The sequence below is a fragment of the Salmo salar genome, chromosome ssa15 (genome assembly GCF_905237065.1).
Source record: "Salmo salar chromosome ssa15, Ssal_v3.1, whole genome shotgun sequence".
Lineage (NCBI taxonomy): Eukaryota > Metazoa > Chordata > Actinopteri > Salmoniformes > Salmonidae > Salmo > Salmo salar.
Window position 1 is genome coordinate 49994324 of NC_059456.1, and position 26327 is coordinate 50020650.

At 41.7% G+C, this 26327-nt stretch overlaps 2 protein-coding genes across 6 annotated transcripts in view; both read left to right on the top strand.

Moving 5' to 3' along the window:
- Nucleotides 1-4098, top strand: part of LOC106571636 (BTB/POZ domain-containing protein 9) — a 28642-nt gene extending 24544 nt beyond the window's left edge. For all 4 annotated transcript variants that reach the window (XM_045695821.1, XM_014144940.2, XM_014144941.2 and 1 more), the window contains one exon: nt 2413-4098. In XM_045695821.1, the coding sequence (XP_045551777.1) occupies nt 2413-2613 (201 nt within the window). In that variant the 3' untranslated portion in view covers nt 2614-4098. The remainder of the gene's footprint in view (nt 1-2412) is intronic.
- A 551-nt stretch (nt 4099-4649) lies between these two features.
- On the top strand, nt 4650-26068 carry LOC106571638 (AN1-type zinc finger protein 3). 2 transcript variants are annotated; one of them, XM_014144943.2, is made up of 7 exons: nt 4650-4935; nt 5062-5425; nt 8293-8333; nt 11485-11682; nt 23455-23523; nt 23616-23789; nt 24019-26068. In XM_014144943.2, the coding sequence occupies exons 2-7, from the start codon at nt 5361-5363 to the stop codon at nt 24171-24173; spliced, it is 702 nt and encodes a 233-aa protein (XP_014000418.1). In that variant the 5' UTR covers nt 4650-4935; nt 5062-5360; the 3' UTR covers nt 24174-26068. The 2 variants fall into 2 exon arrangements, with proteins under 2 accessions (XP_014000418.1, XP_014000419.1); XM_014144944.2 differs by lacking the exon at nt 5062-5425 and having other exon boundaries at nt 4652-4935.
- Nucleotides 26069-26327: the final 259 nt, after the last annotated feature.

Below are 26327 nucleotides of genomic sequence, written 5' to 3' on the forward strand. Positions count from 1 at the left end.
TCGAGGCTAGCTCAAGGCTAACTGGTGCTTGCTTTGAGACAGAGGCGTTAGCCAACAGTAGCCACTCGGTTGCAGCTAGTTAGCTGCGATGATCCGGTGTAATGGTCCAGAGCTTGCGGCAGAAATTCGGCGATGTGGTGGAGAAAACCAGTCCGATATGCTCTGTGTTGATATCGTGCTGTGCAGATTGGCAGGTAATTGTCCGAGCTAAAGCTGGCTAGTGTCGCTAGCAGTGGCAAACAATGACTAGTAGCTAGTTTGCTGGTTAGCCTCTGATGGAGGTTCCAGTTATATGGTATAAAAAATAGCAGATCCGTACCACATTGGGTGAGGCTGGTTGCTGGATAGTATGTTTAGTAGATGGAAATTGAGATTAAAATGTATATGAAAAAAAGGAAAACCAGACTATTTACAGACTAACACGGGACAAGACAAACACAAGTTCGACTGCTACGCCATTTTGGATAAACAATGTGCCCCCAGTGTTGTGTTAGGCTGACCTCACCACCCTCTGGAGAGCCCTGCGGTTGCGGACGGTGCAATTGCCATGCCAGTCGGTGATACAACCCAACAGAATGCTCTCAATGGTGCATCTGTAGAAGTTTGTGATGGTCTTTGTGGCCAAGCCAAATGTATTCAACCTCCTGAGGTTGAATTGGCGATGTTACGCCTTCTTCACCACACTGTCTGTATGTTGGACCATTTTAGGTTGTCAGTGATGTGCACTCGGAGGAACGAAGCTTTTCACCCTCTCTACTACTGCCACTTCGATGTGGATGGGGGTGTGCTTTCTCTGCTGTCTCCTGAAGTCAACGATCAGCTCTTTCATTTTGTTGATGTTGAGGGAGAGGTTATTTGCCTGGCACCAATCTGCCAGGGCCCTCACCTCCTCCCTGTAAGCTGTCTCGTCGTTGTTGGTAATCAGGCCTACCACTGTTGTCAGCAAACTTGAAGATTGAGTTGGATACATGCTTGGCCACGTAGTCATGGCTGAACAGGGAGTACAGGAGGGGGATGAGCGCGCACCTTTGTGGGGCCCCCGTGTTGAGGATCAGCATAGCGGAGGTGTTGTTGCCTACCTTCACCAACAGGGATGAGCTAGTCAGGAAGTCCAGGACCCAGTTGCACAGGGTGGGGTTCAGACCTAGTGCCCTGAGCTTAGTGATGAGCTTGGAGGGTACTGTGGTGTTGAAGACTGAGCTGTCGTTGATGAACTGCATTCTTACATAGGTATTCCTCTTGTCTAGATGGGATAGGGCAGTGTGATGGTGATTGGTTCACCCATGGATCTGTTGGGGTGTATGCAAATTGTAGTGGGTCTAGGGTGTCTGGTAAGGTGGAGGTGATATGATCGTTAACTAGCCTCTCAAAGCACTTCATGATGACAGAAGTGAGTGCTACGGGGCGATAGTCATTTATTTCAGTTACCTTCACTTTCTTGAGTACAGGAGCAAGGGTGGACATCTTGAAGCGTTTCAAAATCCAATTGCGGGGAAAACACAGCTATCCTGTGTAATACTAATATCCCCATTTTTTTAGTCTTTCTTTTTTTTTTTTTTTTTTAAAGGGAGGACAGGTGGTTCTCAGCTTTCTGGTGGTATTATAAAAACATTATCAACTCTCCATATTGAGCTTAATAGCAACTATTTTACAACCAAGATATTTGAAATGGCTTTGAGATAGTGTGCGCGAAATGCGCATTGGCCATTGCGATTGCATAGGCCTCACGCCTGCAAAGATTTTTAGGACATTACATTTACTGTTAGATTAATACATGGCTACTAGCAGTGGGTATTATATTTAAGCAACAAGGCCTGAGGGCGTTTGGTGTATGGCCAATATACCACGGCTATTTGCTATTATTTTAAACTGGTTACCAATGTAATTAGAGCAGTAAAAATAAATATTTTGTCATACCCGTGGTATACGGTCCGATATACGACGGCTTTCATGCCAATCAGCATTCAGGGCTCAAACCACCCAGTTTATAATTAGTTAGTGATCTAGCTAACTAGGTGGGAAATTAGCCATAAATAAATGTGCCTATTATTATATTAGTGCACATAAAGATCTCTAAACATCTGGAGATCTCTGGAGCCCTATTTTAACAATAAAATATAATGACAATAGTCTAATTGTCAACCCAATATTCATGACTGTCACTGGATTTGGTTGTGCATATTTTTAATCACAATGTTAGAGGAAAGAAAATATTTCTGAATACCATCTCACTTCTTAATAAAGCACTTTAATTCTTTGTTAATTACATATGTTTTTCTATTGCGTGACGGTGTGGGGGAACACATGATGCAACCAAATCATGGGCTGGTGCCACCATCTGAAAAACTTAGTGGCACCAGGGGGAAATGTTGTATATCCGTTCCTCATTTCCTGTTTCTCTCTCTCTTTCAGGTGTTCCATTGTGTCCACTTTGAGTGTCCGACCCAGTTGGACACGGAGGTGAAAGACGGCAGTCTTGGGCAGGCATCACCTTTTGAGTCCAGTTCCACATCCCAGAATCCTAGACCCATGCAGCCATCCCGCACCCACAGCCTTCTCCCCTCCCAGCCCTCCTCATCCTCATCCTCCACTTCCTCACAACCCCACCTCTGAGAGAAAAGGAAAACCCCCAAGAAAACAATTTTGCACAACCTTTATCTATCACACAAGATGCACTGCTAAAATGCTGCTAAGCATACAATCCATTTTGATAACAAAAATAAGCCTCTAACACGTTAACAGAATCTAACATCAATTTCAGGATTTTAGGGTGCTCATACAGTCCTCCCTGTCTAAAATGATAGACAATGGTGTAAAAAAAGGCTATGAAGTAAATTGGCCCATACATTTCCTGTGAAGGTATTAGCCCACATTTGTTGCCGGTTTAAGGGTACTCAGTTGGCACTCTTCAAAGCCTAGTCGGGCCAGGTGCTGTCCAGCCAGTGGAGGTGCAATCAGTACTGCTCATCCAAAGATTAACCAATGCAAGACCACTATCAATGATTTTCTACTCATGTTGAAAAAGAAAAATCATAGGTGAACATGGTCATATTCACCTATGCTGAAGGTTTATATCTGGAAAATGAATTTGATCCCCCCACAGTGAACATTTGGACTTAAAGACTAATATTGCAGTCTTGGCTGAGCAGCACTTCAATGTTTGGTAAATTCATCAGCACTTGGTGGAAATCGGAGGCTGGGTGAATCTATGAGCAGATGATATTTGGCACTTTATTGTTCCCCATATTTACTGTAAGAAAGATGTTACCTAGGTCTACTAAGCACTGGGGAAATGTGCAGTGCTGGTAATAGCTATTTCTGTCTATGGATTTGTTTTTGTCATTTTATTGTTGTCCTCACCTTTTTGAGGACAACTTTTAATTGCTGCTTGTGCTTACTGCTAAATGTAGATATATGTATATTGTCAATGATTTTGTTTGTGTGGTTTGATTTAAGTTTTGTGTTGGCTCTACGGTTTATTTCTCAGTGCTGTGCTTCCTATTATCCCTCACCTCTTCCCTCTTTGTTTTTTGGCTCTTAATATTGCTCTACTTTTTCATATTTCCTTTGCTCTCCTTTGTTATTTTACAAGCTTTCAAGTAGATTTGAGCAATCCTTTAGATACTTTCACATTGCTGCTATTGCATGAGGGCTGAACATTCACTTAAAGTAAATTAAGTAGAAAGCAGATTACCCTTCTCATATTTATATATTTTCCATTCTATTTCCTGAATAGTTTTGAATGCAACTTGTATGGTGTCATCTTTAGTACAATACCATTACTGTACTATATCACCATTGCTTGGGATGACTATCCGTTTTTCTATATCACTGCCATTAACATACGTTGGGATTGATTTTCAGAAGAGGTCTCTTTTGTAGATGTTGAAAGAGATTCAGCAGAAAAGTCTCTCAACCTCTTAGTGTTCAAAAAATGTTGATTGATTTGAAAAGTCAAGTAAGGTTTTGCATTAGTGAGTGCCAAAGGCTTCTTCGGGCTGGAGATTTCTGCTTATGGCAAATGTTAGTTGGCCAATAAATGTACATTTTCTTGCAGGCAGTGGCTGCAGGAAACGGCATTAAATGTTGTCTGACTCATTTTGCAGTACTTATTGTTAGCAACCCTCATCAAACTTGAAAGACCAAATGTTTTTTTTTAACATTGCTGATTTAATACAGGTTTTAAATGCGCCCTTGTCCATCCATCCTCATGATACCCCTACCAGCTAGTAAACAAGCTTTTAAACAATACTGTATTAAAGATGTGGAACAAAACATGTACAACTTGTGTGTCATGAAGACCCATGTAAGTCAGTATGTATTTGACATGTTTTACATCACTGTAACTTTACCAATTAATACTGTGAAAGATTTTAAACTCTATGGAGGGGCGAGACGATAGAATTGGTTTGCAATCTATCTCAAGAATGCTTGTCGTTCATGCTTCAAGCACTCACAATTGCACATTTTGGCTGAGCAATATGTTTGATCCATATATTTAGATAGCTAAGTGACTTCGAATAATATGTGTTGTGCAAATGGCTACTCTGACGTGAAATATATTTTGTGATCCTCCTGCTTCACAGCTGATTCAAGTTTTGGTTTGTCCCAAAAATACCAATGGGTTGGGACGTATTCATTATCGCGTTTTGGTAATAGTAATTTTCAACGATTCAAACCGTGAAATAAGGAAATAAACGGTTTTATATTGCTTCTGTTTAAAATATATGAATCCAAATAGTTGCTTGTGTGTGTAAGTTTACATTCGTTAGTCAGAAACCCTAGTGGGAATTGCGTTCAATGAACGCCATTTTGATTCTGTTGATACGGCACAGTACGTTTTATTCTAAATGAAGGTTTAGGTACCGGTAGTTTCCTGAACAGCTTACTTCGTACAGTTCGGCCCACAGAAGATTGGGGGACGCAGCACATGGTGTAAGTGGAATGATATTCGATGTGACTGCTGCATACTCTGTCGAATACTCGTGATTAATATTGAGATTGTTGGAAATATTTGTTGTTGTGGTGTTTATGTTTTGTGTTGTATCTTTCATGTTACAGGTTGGACAAAGCGTTAACACCCCCTCTGTGGCTGTTAGTAGTAGCCGAGCTCCAGCTGATTGCTTTGAGTCCAGTGAGGACACTTGGATGATCAATTAATCCAAAGCTGTTTAGGACTATTCGGATCCCTGTGGCCGCTCGTGTCGGCAAAGCCATCCACCTTCGTTGTCCAATTTGACCACCGAGGACTATTTATAGAAGCGGATATTTGCTACTTGAGTTGGCTGAAGATCCTTTACAACGACAAGGCCCCTGTCTCATCCCCAGCCTTGCGTACCCTTGATCATTTTGTTGAAGTCATGGGGGATACTGGTAGTGAGCGCAGCAAACCCTTACCACCTCGGTGTCCATGTGGATTTTGGGGGTAAGATGTCGCACATTATGTATTGTGGAGATGGTTTATTGTAGTGATAATGAGGATGGATATTAATGTAGCCTAGGCTAAAGCCATTATGTTGGGCATACCGGGTGGGGGTTGGGGCAAATGTTTGAGTTACAAAACGGATTCCTATCTTAATGTTTTTAGGTTTGCTGAACGTTTGGGCTTGTTTTCATTCTCTATCCATGAGTGTAGATATATCAAATCGTCGAATCATGTTCTGAGGTTCTGAACGCGTTGTGTTAAAATTTGTTTATAATCTGATCATCATTCGCTCTAGTTAGGCTCTGTGTCCTTAAATGGAAATGTATCCAGTCTAAAGAAATGATATCCTAACTAAAGATGAAACGTTGACACTTTGTATCCAATATTCTCCAGACTGTCGTTGCCGTGTAACCACATTAGTTATCAAGTTACAGCACGTTCATCCCTCACATTCCAGTCAAGTTGTGATTACATACCGGAAATGTTTATTTAATGTCATTTAATCGAGCCCATTTAGGCAGTACATTAAACTATCTTTAGTGAAATAGAGCGACCAACCAAAGGGTATAGCCTACTAATAATAAAAATGGGGCCTTTGTTTGAGCTGGACAGTTCTTCCTGTATGGTCAACTATTGCCACGTTCAAAACAACGGGGAACTCGGAAATATCCGACTTTAGTGCGTTCAAGACAACTGGGAACTCAGAAAAAAACGAGCTCTGACGGGGAAAATCGATTACGACTTGAAATTCCAAGTCGGAATCTCTGGCATCTTTCTAGAGCTCAGACCTAAAGATCACTGACATCATGAATTGACATTGTTTTTTCCCCAGTTGTCTTGAAAGCACCATGTGTAGCAACGAGAGGGAGTACTCTGGGATATTACTCCCTGGATGATTTTATGTACTAAAAGCCTGCCCTTCTTTCTTGTGCCATGCTCTTTAACTAGTCACGCTGATCTTTAGGGTGTGTTTATATGTGAGCGAACTGAGAATTACTCACACCTCTCAATGTCAGGTGACACAATGGGAAGCATGTTTACGGCTCTTACGGTCAACACCTGGTTCGACGCATCTGAAGCTTGTCACAGTTTTCACCTCTGAAGCCCTCCGGCTTTCTTTGTAGCCCTTCCCTGCTGTGTTCAAACTATCTCCCTTTCTGAGCATGCCTGATTACAGCTAGAGCCAGGAACAAACATCCTCTTCAGTTTGAGATATCTCATTAAAACATTGGGAGGGGAGTCTGTATCTCGAGACTGCAGGATATAGGCTTCGCCTTTAGAAGTGGGCTAGTTTCAAAAAATCTGGGCTGAATTTCCAGCTTTCCTGTTTTTAGGTCAGTTGGTTCTCTGGTAAAATGGAGCCTGTGCATATCAATTTGACTGAATTCAAAGGACATTCTTTTGCTAGTGACAAACCATTCTAGACTGATACTCTGTTTTGATGAACATGTTTGCTCAGTTGAAGCCCTTATCGAGATGGGGAGTGAAGGAGGACATTAGGTTATAGTGCGTTAGCTGAAAGTGGGTAGGCAAACGCATCTTCAATGTACTGCAAGGATTCAAGGATAAGGCTAGCATGGGGCTTGTCAGAACTCTCATCTATGATTGAGGTCTGTCTAGGTATACTGCAAATCCTCTTGTCGGTTGAGGTCTAGTTACTCTACCACTGAATGACATATGATGTTGGGAGGAAAAGTCCAATTGCAGTTAAGGTCATGGTAGGATGAGTCCTAAATGTATCCCAGGTCAATTGGAACACTCCATTGGTCACATTCCCTCCCGAGGGCACAATGGGCTGAATACCCTATTGAGTTCCAACCTTTTCCTGTATTGACAGGGCTCACACAGCCCCGAACAGAAACATCCCAGCATTATGCATTGTGCCCTCCTATTAAAGTGAGTGTCAGAGGTCCAGAATGAGAACAACCATTAGCCTACCACTGGAAATGTAATGTCATTGAGGAAAGGATTCAAAGGAAAGCCTGAGAAAATGGTGCGTGTTTGGTGGGAGATTTGATTTGAACAGATTTGAGGCTATGTGGAAGGGTTTGGGTTGTGTTCATGGAGTTGAGTCTGCTGTCATGAGTTAGCCTATTACACATCATTAGGATTGTGAGGGAAGTAAACCTGATTTTAGACATCTTTTTTTTCTATTTACGCCTATTTTTTTTCTAGGCAATTTCTCACCACAACATTTAGTGTAATGTATACATACGCTAATGCAAAAAATGTGATTGATACACATAGAGCTTATGTAGTAGTTGTTATCCATGTTGAGTTGACTACCCTACTTCAGTCAGTAATGAACCCTTGAACCCTCAGGCCAATGTCAATGGTGGTCAAAAGCCCCTGTCAGGTTAGGCTTCTTGGCACAATTGATTAGCCTGGACTGATTAGCTTGTTAACCGGTGAGAGATGGTATCAAATGAATGCAATGGTGTAGGCCTACCTGTCATTTGTTGCTGTAAAAATATTGACTTTATTGCTACCTTATGCTCCTTCCCTTTTCAACTGTTTGCTACAACCTCTACCCCACCCCCGCCTTTGTTTGTTTCCCCCTTCTCTTCCCTGCCATGACTTTGTCATCTGTCACCCCTGCCATTCGTTTGTTTTCACTCACTCTCCGTAGCTATGGCAACCTCAGAGCCGTCTGACTGTCTGGGTGCAAAAAAAAAAATGGGTCAGGTTTGAGTGTCCCAAGAGCCATTTGAAATGCATTCTTTTTTTTTAAGTGTGATTTTTGTTGCAAATAAGAGGGGCATGTTGCATTGACCGACGTGTCTAGTGAGCCTTTATCCTATTTGGCCATCTCCACCTTGGTACCATTCCTTTCTGGGACTGACCATTATTTTATTTTGTCTCCCCAGGTCCAGTAAAACCATGAACCTCTGCTCAAAATGTTTTGCTGGTAAGTCTTGCTGTTCCTTGCTGCAAGCCAATTAAATTCCCATATGTGTGGAAGACAATAGGTTTCTGTTATGTGGTAGAGCCCTGTGTGTACCTGAGACATCAGAAGGGGGTGTGCAGCCTGGTGCAGATTACTGCCTGTCATGTGATGTCTCTGCTGTATGGAAATGGCAGGTTTTTCTACACCTCGATTAGGTTACTTTTATTGGTTTGTTAGATATGTTTTGTAGAAGTAATGTATGTACCTTTTGGTATAAAAAAAAATCCCTGTGAAATATTCCAAAGGCATGCAGTAAAAATAAAGGGTATTTTCAGAATCCAAAAAGTCAATTTCCAGATGGACTTCTCATTGACATAATAGCTATCTCAAGAATAAAACTGGTGTCAGGAAAAATATGTTCTCAGTCTGATATCATGCTTTGCTGTATGTTGGGGTGTTGGCTCTCAATACTCCTGTGGTTAAAGATTGCAGCTCTAAAATGGCGCTTGTGACTGAAGTTTTGAGATGGGCTTCTGTAGGCCTTTTCAGCAGCAACATTGCCTAGAATAGATTCAATACACAAGCGCACCACGACAGCAGAAATGGGTTCTATAGAGGATTAAGATAAGGCCCAGCTGCTTTTTGACCTTGTGCAGCCCTCTGGGTTTTGGGAGTTGATGGATAGACTCCCTGGTAGCCTAAAATGGGGTCATGCTTAGGGCTGTTGCAGTGACCGTATTACCGCCACACCGGCAGCTACGAGTCATGAAGGCAGTCAAATACCACGTGACAGTTTAGTCATGGTAATTAGGCTTCTCCAAGCTCTGATGCAGCTTATGGTCATTAGTAGCCTACCAAACTTGATAACTGCCTGGTACTCAGCACTCTATTGTCCCTCTAATCACTCTGGCATCAATACAAATGTAATCGAAAATCGAATCAAGCACTTCATGAGGGCCCATGAGCTCATGTTGTGCAACTTTTCTATAGGCTATGCAATGGTGTGATAAAACAGAGGGATGGCTTTTACTAAATTGAGGATCCCATCAGCTTTCTAGATTTATTTGTCAACTTTCCTAATATTAAGCACATTGCTGTTCTTTACAATCGGAGTATAGCCTTCCTGGATGGCATGAAAATGAATCACGGGAAAAGCGTCCTCCATCCGCTATTTAAATGCATAGATGACATGTCTTTTTTCTGCTGCTCCTGTTTCAAGAAGGGTGCATGATAATGGTCCGTTCTAAATCAAAACAAAAGTCACACATATTATTATGTAAAGACAAGATTAAATCAAGAATAGTCTGATGGGTGAATATATTAGGCTATCACTTGTGAATTATATATTGTCACTTGTGAATGATGCCCAGCATAAGGCAGGAAACGAAGCCTTTTTTTCTTTTTTTTGTGAATTTTTCGAATCCTAGTCGAACACCTCATGTAGCCTAGCCCATAGGCCTATGTTTTAATAAGGTTTGTATCACAACTAAAGTGGCCAAATAACTTATTTTAAAATGAAGCCCATTAATCCACTTTACAAGGGGTTTAGAGCCTAACTGGCATACATAAGCAGCGTGTGAGTTTCAAGTTTGGGGAAGATCATTTTCACCATTAAAAATGCATCTTTTATAATAAAATGCATAATCGCATTTGCGGTCACTTTTGATAATGGTGTTTTCCCGCTAATGGAACATTCTCGCTTATAGACTACTGCCGTGTGCGCGTTGCTGCGCTTATAATGTGAAGAAATAGCATAATAGTTTATCAATATTTAAAGCTAAATGTTCTGATCTGTTGTCAGCTACATTGCTTAAATGTTTTTTTTTTTTTTTAAATGCTTGTGGTTGTATTAATTTAGGATCTGTTGCATCCCACAACTGTCCCAGACTGTTTGGAATAGTTATTTCTCACATAGTACAAAAATCGACCTATTCTAAGGCTAGTGCTTTTGCTATCCCCCAATGTCAATCTACTATCTGTTAGGCCTACTCATCTTGTTGGCTGACGGAAAGTAAATGTGGACAGTTCTTCCAATATCTTCAATATACACCTCGGAATTGGATAAGGATGCGCGCAGTTGCGTCCCCTGTGTCTGTCTTCACTTGTAGCCTGTGAAAAAGACCCGATCACGTGATGGAGAGCCCACAGCACTCAGTGAGTGCTTCGGGAACAGGCACTCGGGGAGAAGGGCACAACAAAGGCATGGATTTTTTTTTAGGGTGTATTAAAGCCACAAAGGGGATGCTGCCATGCTTGTCAAATGGTGAATGAGAGACTAATGAAGTGTGTACAGCCTGCGCGAAAAACAAAGCAGAGCTCATGCCTTTCAAGCAACTTTTTCAAATCATCATTAGTCGCATCATGCAGCCTTAAAATGTATTAAAAATCAAAACACAGCCCAAAGTTTGTAGAACAACTGGAGTTAGTTATTCATTTAAGTGAAGCTTATATGAGTACCTATTGTTTTAACTGTTCAACACAGATTGGATTTGCTTAGTGTGCGCACTCCCGCAAATTGTTTGCATAATTTTTTTATAGTTTATTCAGCTTTGTTCAGTTTTCTTCATACTATAAAATAATGTCATGGAATTCTAAGCAAATCTTGTCTGCTAAATGAACTAGTGTAGCTCACAGCCATTTGCCATAGCCACATCAGGACCTAACATAAGGACAACTCAGAGTATGCTATTCTGAATTGGACTACATTTTCTTCATATCATGCTTATTAGACCTGTCTAAAATAAATAATGGATTTATTGTGAAGGTGTAGGCTATATTACATGGATTTATTATACTTTTTAAAATGTAGATGTTCCAATGGTCTGCATAAGTGGCTTGTGGAAACCAGGAGACGCCAAATGTGTTTAGGTTAATTAACTTGCAGTTACTGTGAGACTGACAGTTATTTGCTTGACAATCACCGGCTGACACAATTTTGTGACCGCCACAGCCCTAATCATGCTAAAGGGTCATTCTGAGGCATTGACATCCTCTCCGGCCAGACCATCTGCAATTCTGAATGATGTTTTGGGGAGAGGGAATGGTGACGCATGCCCCCACATGTGTATGTTTGTGTGTACTAATGCTCTGAAGCTGCTGTTCCATTAAGAGCCAATGTACATTATGCGGTGCTAGGGGTCACTAAATAGCATTATTTTGTCTGTCTTTTCAGATATCGAGCAGAAGCAGACAGACGAGGACTGTACCTCAAAGCCCAGCCCAAGCACTGACAGTAGCCAATTGTCTGTCTTCAGTGGCGAGACGAGCAGCAACAGTAGCCAATCCCTATCGTCGTCACCACCCACTAGCTCCGAGCAGCCATCGGTGTCAACCGAAGACCCTGTCCCCACATTAACAACTACACAGGAGGGTAAGATGGAGGGTCCACAACTTTTGATTTTTGAGATGGCGCACATTCTGAAACCTTTGAATGAATTACCATAGCTGAGATCATTGTCAGTCATGCAATCACACCAAGTTCTAACTAAATCTCATATCAGACTGGACCCTCACTTCAGCATTTTCAATCTATATGGTTTATACAGTGCAGTCGGTAAGTATTCCGACCCCTTCCCTTTTTTCACAGTATGACATTACAGCGTTATTCTAAAATGTATTACATCTAAAAAAAAAAAATCCTCATCAATCTACACACAATACCCCATAATGAGGAACTCATTATGTTGCTAAAAAACTTTAATGAGCAAGCCTTCCTTCATGACCTGGCCTCTGAAAAATGCTATAGAATCAGCTTGATCCTCTCTGTTGAAGATGCTTGATCCTTTTTTGATATTTTCAGTGGTATTGTTAACAAACCCGCCCCCATAAAGAAAATGAGAATTAAAAACAGGTTCAGCCCCTGGTTTGACTGTGATCTTGCAGAGTTACTCCACCTCAAGAATTGCATTTGGCAAAACCCTCGGCACACGCATACTCAGGCTGACTGGCTCTCAGTCAGGCAAATGAGAAATAAGTGAGCTCAGGCTATCCAGAAGACCAAAGTTAGTTACTTTAAGGAGCAGTTCTCTCTCTGTGGGTCTAACCCCAAGAAGTTCTAGAAAACGGTTAAAGACCTGGAGAATTAACCCTCCTCCTCACAGCTGCCCATGTCCCTTAATGGTGATGATATGGTTGTTACTGAGTCCGAGGTGCTAAAGGAGCTCCTTAAACTTGACCCCAAAAAACCATCTGGGTCAGATGGTTTAGACCTTTTCTTCTTTAAGGTTGCTGCCCCTATCATCGCCAAGCCTATCTCTGACCTTTTAAACCTGTCTCTCCTCTCTGGGGAGGTTCCCATTGCTTGGAAGGCAGCTGCAGTGCGTCCTTTATTTAAGTGGGGAGATCAAGCTGATCCTAACTGTTATAGGCCTATTTCTATTTTGCCCTGTTTATCAAAGTGTTGGAAAAACTTGTCAATAATCAACTGACTGGCTTTCCTGATGTCTTTAGTATACTCTCTGGTATGTGATCTTGTTTCTGCTCAGGTTATGGATGGGTCAAAGCAACGTTAACCTCTCTAGGGGGTGTGGGACGCTACCGTTCCACCTGGCCAACATCCAGTGAAATTGCAGAGCGCCAAATTCAAAACCAGAAATACTCATTATAAAACATACAAGTGTTATACATCGGTTTAAAGATTAACTTCTTGTTAATCCAACCACGGTGTCAGATTTCAAAAAGGCTTTACGGCGAAAGCATACCATGTGATTATCTGAGAACAGCGCCCAGCAGACAAATCATTACAAACAGTTACCAGCCAAGTAGAGTTACACAAGTCAGAAATAGTGATCAAATGAATCACTTACCTTTGATCTTCGTATGGTTACAGTCACAAGACTCCCATTTAATCAACAAATGTTTGCTTTGTTCGATAAAGTCCCTCTTTATATCCAAAAACCATTTTGTTCACGCGTTTTGTTCAGTAATCCACAGGCTCAAAGGCAGTCACAACAGACAGACGAAAAATCCAAAAAGTATCAGTAAAGTTCGTAGAAACATGTCAAACGATGTTTATAATCAGCCCTCGGGTTGTTTTTAGTCATAATAATCAATAGCATTTCAACTGGACAAAAGCTTTGTCAATATAAAAGGAAAACAAGAAAGGCGTGCTCTCGGTCGTGCGCATGAAAAACCTCAGACACTGAATGGTCCACTCATTCAAAGTGATCTTACTCCCTAATTCAGAATACAAGCCTGAAACAATTTCTAAAGACTGTTGACATCTAGTGGAAGCCATGGGAAGTGCAATTTGAGTCCTAAGTCAATGGATACTGTAATGGCATTCAATAGAAAACTACAAACATAAAAAAATCCCACTTCCTGGATGGATTTTTCTCAGGTTTTCGCCTGCCATATCAGTTATTTTATACTCACAGACATTATTTTAACAGTTTTGGAAACGTAAGAGTGTGTATATTATATGCATATCCTAGCTTCTGGGCCTGAGTAGCAGGCAGTTTACTTTGAGCACGCTTTTCATCCGGAGGTGAAAATCGTGCCCCCTACCCTAATGAAGTTAAAGGTCCTCAATGATGTCACCATTGCCCTTGTTTCTAAGCAATGTTGTGCTGCTATTTTTATTGACTTGGCTAAAGCTTTTGATACGGTAGACCATTCCATTCTTGTGGGCCGGCTAAGTAGTGTTGGTGTCTCTGAGGGGTTTTTGGCCTGGTTTGCTAATTACCTCTCTCAAAGAGTGCAGTGTATAAAGTCAGCACATCTGCTGTCTCAGACACTGCCTGTCACCAAGGCTCGATCCTAGGCCCCACACTCTTCTCAATATACATCAACAACATAGCTCAGGCAGTAGGAAGATCTCGCATCCATTTATATGTGGATGATAGTCTTATACTCAGCTGGCCCCTCCCTGGATTTTGTGTTAGAAAGCTTTGTTGAGAGCATTTTAGTGTCCAACAAGCTTTCTCTGCCCTTAACCTTCTTCTGAACATCACCTAACCACATGACCTTTGTTTTGGAAAGAAGAATGCCCCTCTCCCCACAGGTGTGATTACTACGTCTGAGGGTTTAGAGCTTGAGGTAGTGTACTTAGGAGTACACTGTCCTTCTCCTGGCAAATATCAAAGCTTCAGGCTAAAGTTAAATCTAGACTTGGTTTCCTCTATCGTAATCGTTCCTCTTTCACCCCAGCGGCCAAACTAACCCTGATTCAGATGACCATCCTACCCAGGCTTGATTACGGAGACGTAATTTATAGATCATCAGGTAAGAGTGCTCTCGAGCAGCTAGATGTTCTTTACCATTCGGCCATCAGGTTTGCCACCAGTGCTCCTTATAGGACACATCACTGCACTCTATACTCCTCTGTAAACTGGTCATCTCTGTATACCCGTCGCAAGACCCACTGGTTGATGCTTATTTACAAAACCCTCTTAGGCCTCACTCCCCCTATCTGAGATATCTACTGCAGCCCTCATCCTCCACATACAACACCCGTTCTGCCGGTCACATTCTGTTAAAGGTCCCCAAAGCACACGCATCCCTGGGTCGCTCCTATTTTCAGTTCGCTGCAGCTAGCGACTGGGACGAGCTGCAACACAAACTGGACATTTTTTTTTTCTTCTCCATCTCATCATTCAACGACTCAATCATGGACACTCTTACTGACAGTTGTGGCTGCTTTGCGTGATGTATTGTCTCCACTTTTCTTGCCCTTTTTCACTGTTGTCTGTGCCCAATAATATTTGTACCATGTTGTGTTGCTAACTTGCTACCATGCTGTGTTGTCATGTGTTGCTTCCATGCTATGTTGTCTTAAGTCTCTCTTCATGTAGTGTTGTCTCCTGTCGTGATGTGTGTGTTGTCATTTAAAAAAAAAAAAAAATGTATACCCGTCCCCGCATGAGGCCTATTGCTTTTTGGTAAGCTGTCATTGTAAATAAGAATTTGTTCCTAACTGACTTGCCTAGATAAATAAAATAAAAATGAGAAAGCGAAAATAGGTTTTTAGAAGAGAAGAAACAGATACCTTATTTACTTAAGTATTCTGACCTTTTGCTATGAGACTCGAAATTGGGCTCCGGTGCATCCTGTTTCCATTGATCATCCTTGAGATGTTTCTTCAATTTGATTGTAGTCCCCCTGTGGTAAATTCAATTGATTCGACATGATTAGGAAAGGCACACACCTGTCTAAGGTCCCACAGTTGACAGTACATGTCAGGGCAAAAACCAAGCCATGAGGTTGAAGGAATTGTCTGTTGAGCTCCGAGACAGGATTGTGTCGAAGCACAGATCTGAGAAAGGGTACCAAAAAATGTCTGCAGAATTGAAGATCCCCAAGAAAACAGTGGCCTCCATCATTCTTAAATGGAAAAAGTTTGGGACCATCAAGACTCTTCCTTGAGCTGGCCAAACTGAGCAATCGGGGGAGAAGGGCCTTGGTCAGGGAGGTGACCAAGGAGCCAATGGTCACTCTGACGGAGCTCTAGAGTTCCTCTATGAAGATTGGAGAACCTTCCAGAAGGACAACCATCTCTGCAGCACTCCACCAATCAAGTCTTTATGGTAGTGGCCAGAGTTTGCCAAAGGGGACATAAAGGACTCTCAGACCATGAGAAACAAGATTCTCTGGTCTGACGAAACCAAGATTGAACACTTTGGCCTGAATGCCAAGCGTCACGTCTGGAAGAAACCTGGCATCCCTACGGTGAATCATGTTGGTGGCAGACTCATGCTGTGGGGATGTTTTTCAGCGGCAGGGACTGGGAGACTAGTCAGGATCTAGGGAAAGATGAACGGAGCAAAGTACTGAGAGATCCTTGATGTAAACTTGCTCCAGAATGCTCAGGACCTCAGACTGGGGCGACGGTTCACCTTCCAAAAGGACAACGACCCTAAGCACACAGCCAAGACCGTGTAGGAGTGGTTTCAGGACACGTCTGAGAGGCCCAGCCAGACCCCGGACTTGAACCCGATCAAACATCCTGAGAGACCTTACAATAGCTGTGAACCGACACTCCCCATCCAACCTGACAGAGCTTGAGAGGATCTGCAGAGAAGAATGGGAGAAAATCCCTAAATACAGGTGTGCCAAGCTTTTAGCATCATACCCAAGAAGACTTAAGGCTGTAATCGCTGCCAAAGGTGCCTCAACAAAGTTCTGAGTAAAGGGTCTGAATACTTATGTAAATGTGATATTTCAGTTTTTTGTAATGCATTTAAAAAAAATCTCTAAACCTGTTTTTGCTTTGTCTTTTTATGGGATATTGTGTGTAGATTGTTGAGGTGGGGGGGGGGGAAACAATATAGTCCATTTTAGAATAAGGTTGTAATGTAACAATGTGGAAAAAGTCAAGGGATCTGAATACTTCCCGAATGCACTGTATCTACATCTTCAATCTGGACAAACACTACATCTCTTAGTATTAGATGTCAATGAGGAAGAGAAGAGTGCACACTTTAGTCCACATACACTCCCCTCTGTATTTCATTGGACAGTGAAGCTAAAATGTAAAATTTTGGCTCTGCTCCAGCATTTTGGATTTGAGATGAAATGTTAAATATGAGGCGACAGTATAGAAAGTCCGTTTTTTGGGGGGTCTGTTTTACTGTTTTTAAATAGATTTTTTTTTTTTTTATGTGTCTAGTCCCCCTACTTGGAGAAAGTATAAGTATTTGAACAAATTCACTGATGGTGTATTAAAGTACTACATGTAGTATTTGGTCCCATATTACTAGCACGCAATGCAGGGATTTTCAGCTGGTTGGTTGAGACATTTTTATTATTTTTCCTCAGACTCTCGCAACCCTTTCTAAACCTCCAGCATCTCACCAGTTGGTTGTGAGTGTATATTTAAATGAAAAATGTTCCAGTCTGAACTTAAATTACTAAAACCAGGTATGATTAACCTTTTTTTAAGAAATTTAAGCTCTGTGCTATTTTTCTTCGATCACAGTATGTTCAATATAACTATTAGCAGTCCTATTTAACGGATTTGGTGGATTTTGTGACACCAGTGAGCATAACATTCTTCATCCAGAATATGGGCAAAATGTTATTACTGGCAATGGAAAAAGGTGGGACTGTTGTGTTTCGGATTATGTTTTGGCAAATAGGAACAGAATAGTGAGTAAAGTATTGTCATTTATTAGCCAATTTGATTGTGAATAAAATGTTTCTGAACACCTACATAAATGTGGATGGTAACATGATTACGGATAATCATGAATGAATCATGAATAATGATACCCCCTCAAATACTAACCTCTCACCTCGTGCTGAGTGATATCGAATGAATTTAAATGTGTTTTTTAGCACAATATTCCAAATGCCTTTATCACAAGAATCAAGGTTTTTGTCCGCTTGTTCTCATGTTGACTTTTTGGTTTCGTGTCACTAGCTCCATTCTGTGCTGTGTACACCTTCTCATATTTTCTGGGGAGGCTATACGGACACACCTGGTGCCCATATTTTTGACGTATGTCGTGCAGTGAGAGTCGAGTGAAGGCTAATGGATTTTGTTCAGTCAGTTGCCCTTCCCAGCTAGCTAGTTTGTGCTTGTAGCTAGAAACTTGTATAACTTATTTATCCCCCGCCCATCGAAATAAACAACTTGAGGTACAAGTTTTACCTCATGTCATGCTGCTGATGCCAGTTTGAACTAGTTCGCTGGGAAGGACTTGTCAGGATGACTGGCTGAACTGAGTCCATTCCTTTCTACACTCGACTCTCAGCTGCGCGACATGCGTCATCAAGCGTGTCCGTATAGCCTTTACCCATTTACTCACACACACCAAGCCCCTCCCCCGTCACTCACAACATGGAATATCAGCGATCACTTCTCTCACAAGCGGTCTTAACTCGCTATTTACTTTTGAGGTCTAGTCCAACCGACTCAGTCATATTTTCACAGACATTTAGACATTATTTTACTGTAATAGAGTAGTTAACCTTTCTAGCGATACCCTTTTTATGTCTCAACTCCTCAGATTGTGAGCAGAGCAGACTACTAAAACAGGAGCATCAATTAACATTGATTCTAGAAAATTAATGCTCAAGTTTGTCGCGCCCAGTATTGTACTGCTAGCAGCATTTTATCCAAAGACTTATACTAGCTGTCTAGTCTGTTTTTATTAATGTGCAATAAGCATAAAACACAATTATGTAAGGAGTTGGCAACTTGTTCTCATTCTGAGAAGATATACCACTTGATTTCAACATCTAAACGAAGTGGACAGGCTAGCATGCTGTTCAAACAGTTGGAGATGAACAGGAGGGTGTGTTCATAATTGAGTAGTTCCAAGTTGGCTAAACTTGAAATATAAAGATTAGCTGAATACTCACTTGCACGTGGGATTGTTCGAGACCTGTGTTCATTTTCTATTATTCCTGCTACAAGACATTTGTCATTATTAGTGAATGAATGTGCATTATGGTTCTGGTTAAATTTGTAACAAAAAGGCCATTTCCATAGACATGAAAGCCAGAGATCAGTGGTTAAATATATATATTTTTTATTTATTTTTTGCAAAAAAGCAGGTTAAACTATTTTGATAAAATTAAATGATTAGTGGGTCTTATGGTTGTGGAATAGGTATATTTATCCCTGAATTAGATTGACTTTTTTAAACAAAGATTATTTAGTGAGCCTAAGAAATTATATATATTGTGAATCACCCTTAAGGGTGGCAGGTAGCCTAGCAATTAGAGCATTGGGCCAGTAACTGAAAGGTTACTGGTTTGAATCCCCAAGCCGGTAAGGCTCTGTCGATGTGCCCTTGAGCAAGGCACTTAACCCTAATTGCTGCTGTCAGTCATTCAGGATAAGACAGTCTGCTAAATTATGAAAATATAAAAGCAAAATTAAATCAATTGGGGGGTGTTATGATCTTTGTGCCTCTAACATGGTAGCATCCACATTTAATATGTGTTAAGTAAACATCTATTTTTATTTACAATAAAAGTGACTGAAATGACACTACGTTACTCACCATTCAGTTCCTATTGGGCAAAATATAATCTGAGAAACAAACTGCAAATGCATTCCCAAAAACCTTTGACAAATTCACTTAGTGTGTTAAAGTTGTCAAAGTACTTAAGACTTCTTCAAATGGGGGGGGGACTACATTTGCTTTGAGTAGTGCGTTACCCTAGTATGGCAACACTTACTATACAATCTATACAAGTGATTTCAATGGGTCTTTTATCCATTCTGATTGTTTTATACTGTTCAATTCAACTTTAACCGAAAATAATTTTCATAAATTTGTGCATTTCCTGCATTAATTTGAGAATTCCCACACTCCCACGTAGGGCTGCAAAATATGGGCGAAAAATCGAGGCCTTATTTTTAACCAAATGTTGCAATTGTGATTTGACTTCTAAATTAGATCAAAACACACATTGAACTGTTGGAATCATGGAAATAAATAATTCTCATTCTATAGTTAGAATATAATAGTGGGCACTTTAAATATAGTGTTTGACATGGCAATGAATGAAAATGTCAGGGAGGAGTTATTGTGGCAGGACAGGAACCAAAGTGTTGGTCAGTGTTTCCTAGGGGACCCTATAATCTTTCACTAGATAAATGTTTTTTCATGTAGCCAATTCCTCTTTTATTTAGAATATACTGTTGCACAAACATGCAGATTTAGGCCTACACCATCACTATTATCAGGCTGTGTAAGCTAGCTACGTTTGCTCTGACTCTTACATTTTATTAGCTAGCTAACTAGCGATTTAGCATTAGCGTATAACACAATTTAAGTAAAACTTGCTAAGAAAAGACAAACTAGCTTTTTGCAGATGTACGAAACTAATGGTGCAATTTATAGAATGCTTGTGGATTTATATTAAGAAGCAAAGTGGAATTAACATTGCTGTTGTCAACATTGTTGCATGTGCTGCATTAACCATGCAGACTGAACAGAAGTATCTCGTGGTCAAGCAACGACAACATGCACTCCTGGAGTGACGGGGCTAGGTCTGTGTGGAAAGTGGCATATGTAGCTGTGTACACTATACAAATTGACGTTACACACGGCATATCACATTTGAACAAACCAAACATTCAAATACCCAAACCGTACATCTGTGTGTAGTAAAATACAGTATACCGACCAGCACTAATGGAAATGCCCTCAAATAAAAGGTGACATTCCATACTGTCGCTTTGTGAAACATTTGATCTCAACTCCAAAATGCTGGAGTATAGACACAATTAGAAATATTTTTGCTCTGCTGTCAAATAAGATAGGGAGGGAAGTGTGTGTATACGTATGCATTTCATGAAGTCTATGTTGGCAGTGGTCTGTAAGGTTGGACTGAAATGGTGACAGCCTGCTTCTATTTCTGCCTCGGGAGGAGTGGGGTGTGTGTGTGTGTGTGTGTGTGTGTCACTCCATTGGCAATACATGTACTAAGCCTGCCCAGATTGGAATCATAGTGGGGCAGCATGGTCACGTTGACCATCTTTTAAGACCTGCTTGGTTCTCCCAGAATTTCACTTAAGATCTCAGGTTTTCAACCAATTGCAGTTTCTTGTTGTGGTTGGTTTTTGTTTAGGGGTTTAACCATTCACCAATACGCATCGGTTCCCGATCAAATGTTTAAGATGTAAGTGCATCGGTCCGTGGATCCAAAACCAATCCAAATGTAGCACGCATCGGCCAGAAAGTAGATTCAAGCATTACAAATTGCTGGTTCACTAAAATGTTTGGCTCATTCCATTCTGTCTACCTTCAGAAAATAACTCATATTGTGTCAAACTGCATGTAACTGTGTTGACAGTCGCTGATCTACAAGTCATTTTACGTGCCGAACAACCCCAGGCAATATCAGTACTGGTTAAACTGCACACACTGCCCGGCCTGTTCCTGATCTTGCACATCTGTGCAGCACTTTCATAATGCAAATGCTCTGGAGCAGGTTTTCATCAAGGATGTCTCTGTACTTTGCTATGTTCATCTTTGCCTCGATCCTGACTAGTCTCCCAGTCTCTGCCACTGAAAAACATCCCCACAGCAGGATGCGGCCACCACCGTGCTTCACCGTAGGGATGGTACCAGGTTTCTTTCCGATGTTAACGCTTGGCATTCAGGCCAGAGTTTAATCTTGGTTTCTTCAGACCAGAGAATCTTGTTTCTCATGGTCTGAGAGTCTTTAGGTGCCTTTTGGCGAACTCCAAGTGGGCTGTCATGTGCCTTTTTACTGAGGAGTGGCTTCTGTCGGGCCACTCTACCATAAAGGCCTGATTGGTGGAGTGCTGCAGAGATGGTTCTGGGAGGTTCTCCCATCACCACAGAGGAACTCTAGAGCTCTGTCAGTGACCATCGGGTTCTTGGTCACCTCCCTGACCAAGGCCCTTCTCCCGATTGCTCAGTTTGGCTGGGCGCCCAGCTCTAGGAAGAGTCTTGGCGGTTCCAAACTTCTTCCATTTAGGAATGATGGTGGCCACTTTGTTCTTAGGGACCTTCAATGCTGCAGACATTTTTTGCTCTCCTTTCCCAGATCTGTGCCTCGACATATTCCTGTCTTGGAGCTCTACGGACAATTCCTTCGACCTCATGGCTTGGTTTTTGCTCTGACTTGTCAACTGTGGGACCTTTTTATATAGACAGGTGTATGCCTTTCCAAATCCTGTCCAATCACTTGAATTTACCACAGGTGGACTCCAATCAAGTTGTAGAAACATCTCATGGATGATCAATGGAAACGGGATGGACCTGAGCTCAATTTGGAGTCCCATAGCAAAGGGTCTGAATACTTATGTAAATAAGTCATTTCTGTTTTTAAATTTGCAAAAAATGTTTAAACCTGTTTTTGCTTCGTCATTATGGGGTTGTGTGTGTGTGTGTGTGTGTGTGTGTGTGATTTTATTTATTTAAAAAAAAAAATCCTAAGCTATATTTAATCCATTTTAGAATAAGGCTGTAATGTAACAAAATTTGGGAAAAGTCAAGGGGTCTGAATACTTTCCGAAGGCACTGTTAAAAATTGTGTTTTACTGGAGTAGTAGTAATCTATCAAACACAACTCTCATCTGGCTATACCTGCAGAATTGGGGTTTCCAATATATTTTTTGATTTTTCAGGTTCACCATCAGCAATAGTTTGGGTAGTTTTGCTTTTAACAATCAGTGTATATATATTTTTTTGATATACAGGGTAAAGTTGATCATCTACTAACGAGGACAGCAATCACTTTTGTGAGGCGCACTGCGTGGCGGAAGCGAGAACTTCCAAGCGGTCAAATCCATTCGATTTTTAGATGGGGGGTGAAATCCAAATTGTGCTATATATTCATTGCCTACGTCATAGCTAATTTGTCTACGATAAATATTGATACATTACTAGCTCAAGCACTTAATCTGCTAAAATGACAAGTTAATTAGTGGGTGATGGTGATTTCAGAACCAAAGTGGGAGACAAAAAAAAGGCTACATTGCCACCCCCCCTACATAGTGCATACATAATTGACATACCTCTTGTATAAAGCCTCGTTTTTGTGTTACTATTGCCTTTAGCAAATATTTGTCTTGCTTTTTAACACTGCACTGTTGGGAATGGGCTCGTAAGTAAGGATTTCACTGTAAAGTCTACACTTGTATTCGGTGCATGTGACCAATAAAATGTTATTTGATTTAAACACGCACACATCAGCTCAGACAGATCCAGCTCAGACAGATCCAGCTCAGACAGATCCAGCTCAGACAGGCCCAGCTCAGAGAGGCCCAGCTCATGAGCTCCATCAGCAGCAGATTTGTTTAATTTAGAATAAAAAAATGTTATGCAACAGATGTTGGTGCATCGAATCGATTTGTTCTCTAACTAACCAAATTGCACAGACTCGTTTCAAACTAAAACGTATCGTTCCTGGATCGTATCGGAGCCAATGTATCTAGATACATGTCGAATCATCTTGAAAGGGAAAGATGCACATCCTTAGTATTTTTAACCTTCATGTTAAGAATGTAAGTCAAGTGATATGTTGACGTAAATAGACTTGGCATGTCAGGATTTGAGCTTATCTGGTTGCATAGCATGGACACGAGGTTTTAAATCCTTCAAGGTTCTGATATTGTCTTTCTGGCTACAAAACATCTTGGTCTAGGTGACACACATTTGGGCTCTTGATCAATGAAGAATGATTCCCTTGTCTTGCTCTTCTTTTTCTTCCACAGGAGTATCGTCATGCACAGAAACAGCCCAAGGCACCCTCTGTACACCCACAAAACGTCCTTGCGAATCAGGTACAGCCATGCTCCTGCTCTCTGTGTATATTTCTGTGCAATATTGAACGTCCCATGGTTACTCTGTAACCGGTAACCTTCTGTTCTTTCAGTTTCAGGGTCGGAGAGCGAGGCGTCACCAGAGAAACGGGCACGGCGGGACTTGGAGGGGGAGGCGGCGAGCGAGGAGCCTAGCCGAGGACCCAAGCAGAAAAACCGCCGGCGCTGCTATCGCTGCCAAACCAAACTGGAGCTGGTACAGCAGGAACTGGGCTCCTGTCGCTGCGGTCAGTACTACATAGAGAACAGAGCAAACGCATCTGAACACGTTTCCCCACCCCGTGTCTCCCCACCCCGTGTCTCCTCACCCCGTGTCTCCCCACCCCGTGTCTCCCCACCCCGACTTCACACACATTTTTACATTCTCTCATTTTCTGTCTCGTTCTCACTCTTTCTCGTTTTTTGCCTCCCCTCTTTCTCTCATTGTTCCCTCCCCTATTTCGTTTTGTCTTCTAGGCTATGTGTTCTGCATGCTCCACCGTCTACCTGAGCAGCACGACTGCCTGTTCGACCACCTGGGACGTGGGCGCGAGGAGGCCGTCCTCAAGATGGTGAAGCTGGACCGCAAGGTGGGCCGCTCGTGCCAACGCATCGGAGAAGAGTGCTCTTGAGTTGCCCCCGCTGCCCGCCCGTCACCACCCATCCACACAACAGAGAAGAGGCACTTAAATAGAGAGGGGGACGTAAGAGAGAGCAAGGAAGAGAGGGAGGGAGGGAAGGGGAAGAAGGGGAGAGCATGGTTGTAATAGATCCACACTTACCCCACCATTCTGGAGTGGAGGGTTGTTGACCCACTCCTGTTAATCTTTACCCCTCCAGAGGGGAACAGTTTGGACACTGCCTTGGACACGGTCACCATGGCAACCTCTGGAGCCACACTGTCACTATCGCACGTTCTTTTTCACACAGCCTTAACTTGTCAGAGGGGTATATACTACAAAGCAGGATCAATGGGTTAGCCAGCTATCTTTGATGAACAAACAGAAGTAACTATTGATTTTCAGGTTCATTTAAGAAAGCTCAACTTAGCTATGTGTTTTTGGTTGAGTAAATTGGACCATGCCCATTTCAACGTATCTTTCTAAAGAATTAAGTTATTTCACAATATTTACCCAAGTTAGCTGGCAAACTCATTTTTTTTTTAAATCACACAGCAGAGCCATCGCTCAACAACAATCTTACCCCTCAGTCTTTGTTTCACTGATCACAAAAGATTAGGCTGTCTGCACCAGTACCTTCTAAATGAAACTGCCCCCTTTCTCAGCTCCTTGGTCATCTTGGTAAGCAGGTTTTCAGTACATCATTGGTGACAGATAAACGGAACATAGCCCTGTCTGTCCCTTGACCACTCAGGTTGTAGGGTGGAATGTTGACCTCCCCCCCCCCTTCCTTTTCTGCTGTCTCCTCACCCAATGGCTCCTGCATGGCATTGGATTGAATTAGCGTGTGTTAAGGATGTCGTCGTCCCCGGACATGGGTCAGTTGTTGTGTGGCCGTGTTTGTTCTTATGAGACTCTGCTAGACTGGTTTGACTATAAACCGGACCACAAACCCTTGTACTGCAGCCTACTCCTCCGCTTCTCTCAGCTGGATTAGAGTCTGAACAAATGGACTAGTCTCTCACACACACACATACACAGAACCTCTCTGAAGCAGAAGCCCTTCTCTGCCTGCTGCTCTTTGAATAAGTGATGCTGTTGCTGTTAATGCTCTTTCTGTTTTGTAATACCCCGTGCACTCTTACTCCCTTTATTTTTTACATACACACTACACAATCCCTGACTCACTGGACTGTCAAACTATGGCTCTATTCGTATGGCCATACAAGCAGACCACTTAGAAAGCATGCATAATACATTGCTTCATTTTTTTGTTGTTGTAGTATGCTAGTCTGTTCCATATTTTCCTCCTACCCCAGTCACACTACTTGAGTGTGCTGGTCCCAATGCTCATCTCATTCTTCTTCCTCACTTCCCTCTCTGCTTCCTTCTCTTACTGGCCCCCTTCCTCTGGTGTGAGGAATGACTGAAGGATGGCGGGAGCGACGTGTAGAGTGGCGTAGTGGGTGGTTTTATTTTGGTATTTCTGCGACCCGTCATCTCTCGAGTGCCGACGGGAACATTTAAGAAATGTTATCTTTCTGTATCTTAAAATAAATTTTATTTAACCATATATTGTTTTGATTTACTTACACATTAGCATAGAGCTGCATATTTAGTTAAATGTATAAAACCAGAACAATTCTGTTCTCCTTTTATTTGATTATTTTCCCCTTTTTGCTGAGGATGAATAAACTGGATTAGAGGAATGGGTGGCCTGTGTGTGATCTTTAAAACATTTGAATTATTTCATTAAAATAAGGGTAAACATTTTGCATTATTTTCTACAGAAACTTAGAAGCAGTTCATCAAAAGAAGTGATAATGGAAAGTGTGAACCTGATTCTATGGAAAATTTTGCAAATGTCTGTAACGAAAAATAAAAAGCTCTCTAAAATAGACAACGAACATGACCCTTTGTGTTTTCTGTCAGCCTTCAGAGGTCAAATTTGCCAACATTCGAAGGCCGTAGCCACATTCAGATTTTCTACAAATTCCAGATGGGGACAATGGATGTGAATTTCTGCCTAAAACCCCACATTCTTTTTCCGTATTGACATGAGATCTACTTTTGACACGGACAATGAAATTCATCTATGTGTGCCTGTACCCTTATGCTTTGTTGAGGTGGCTACCTAATCTAGCTCTTGTTTTGAGGATTGTGTAG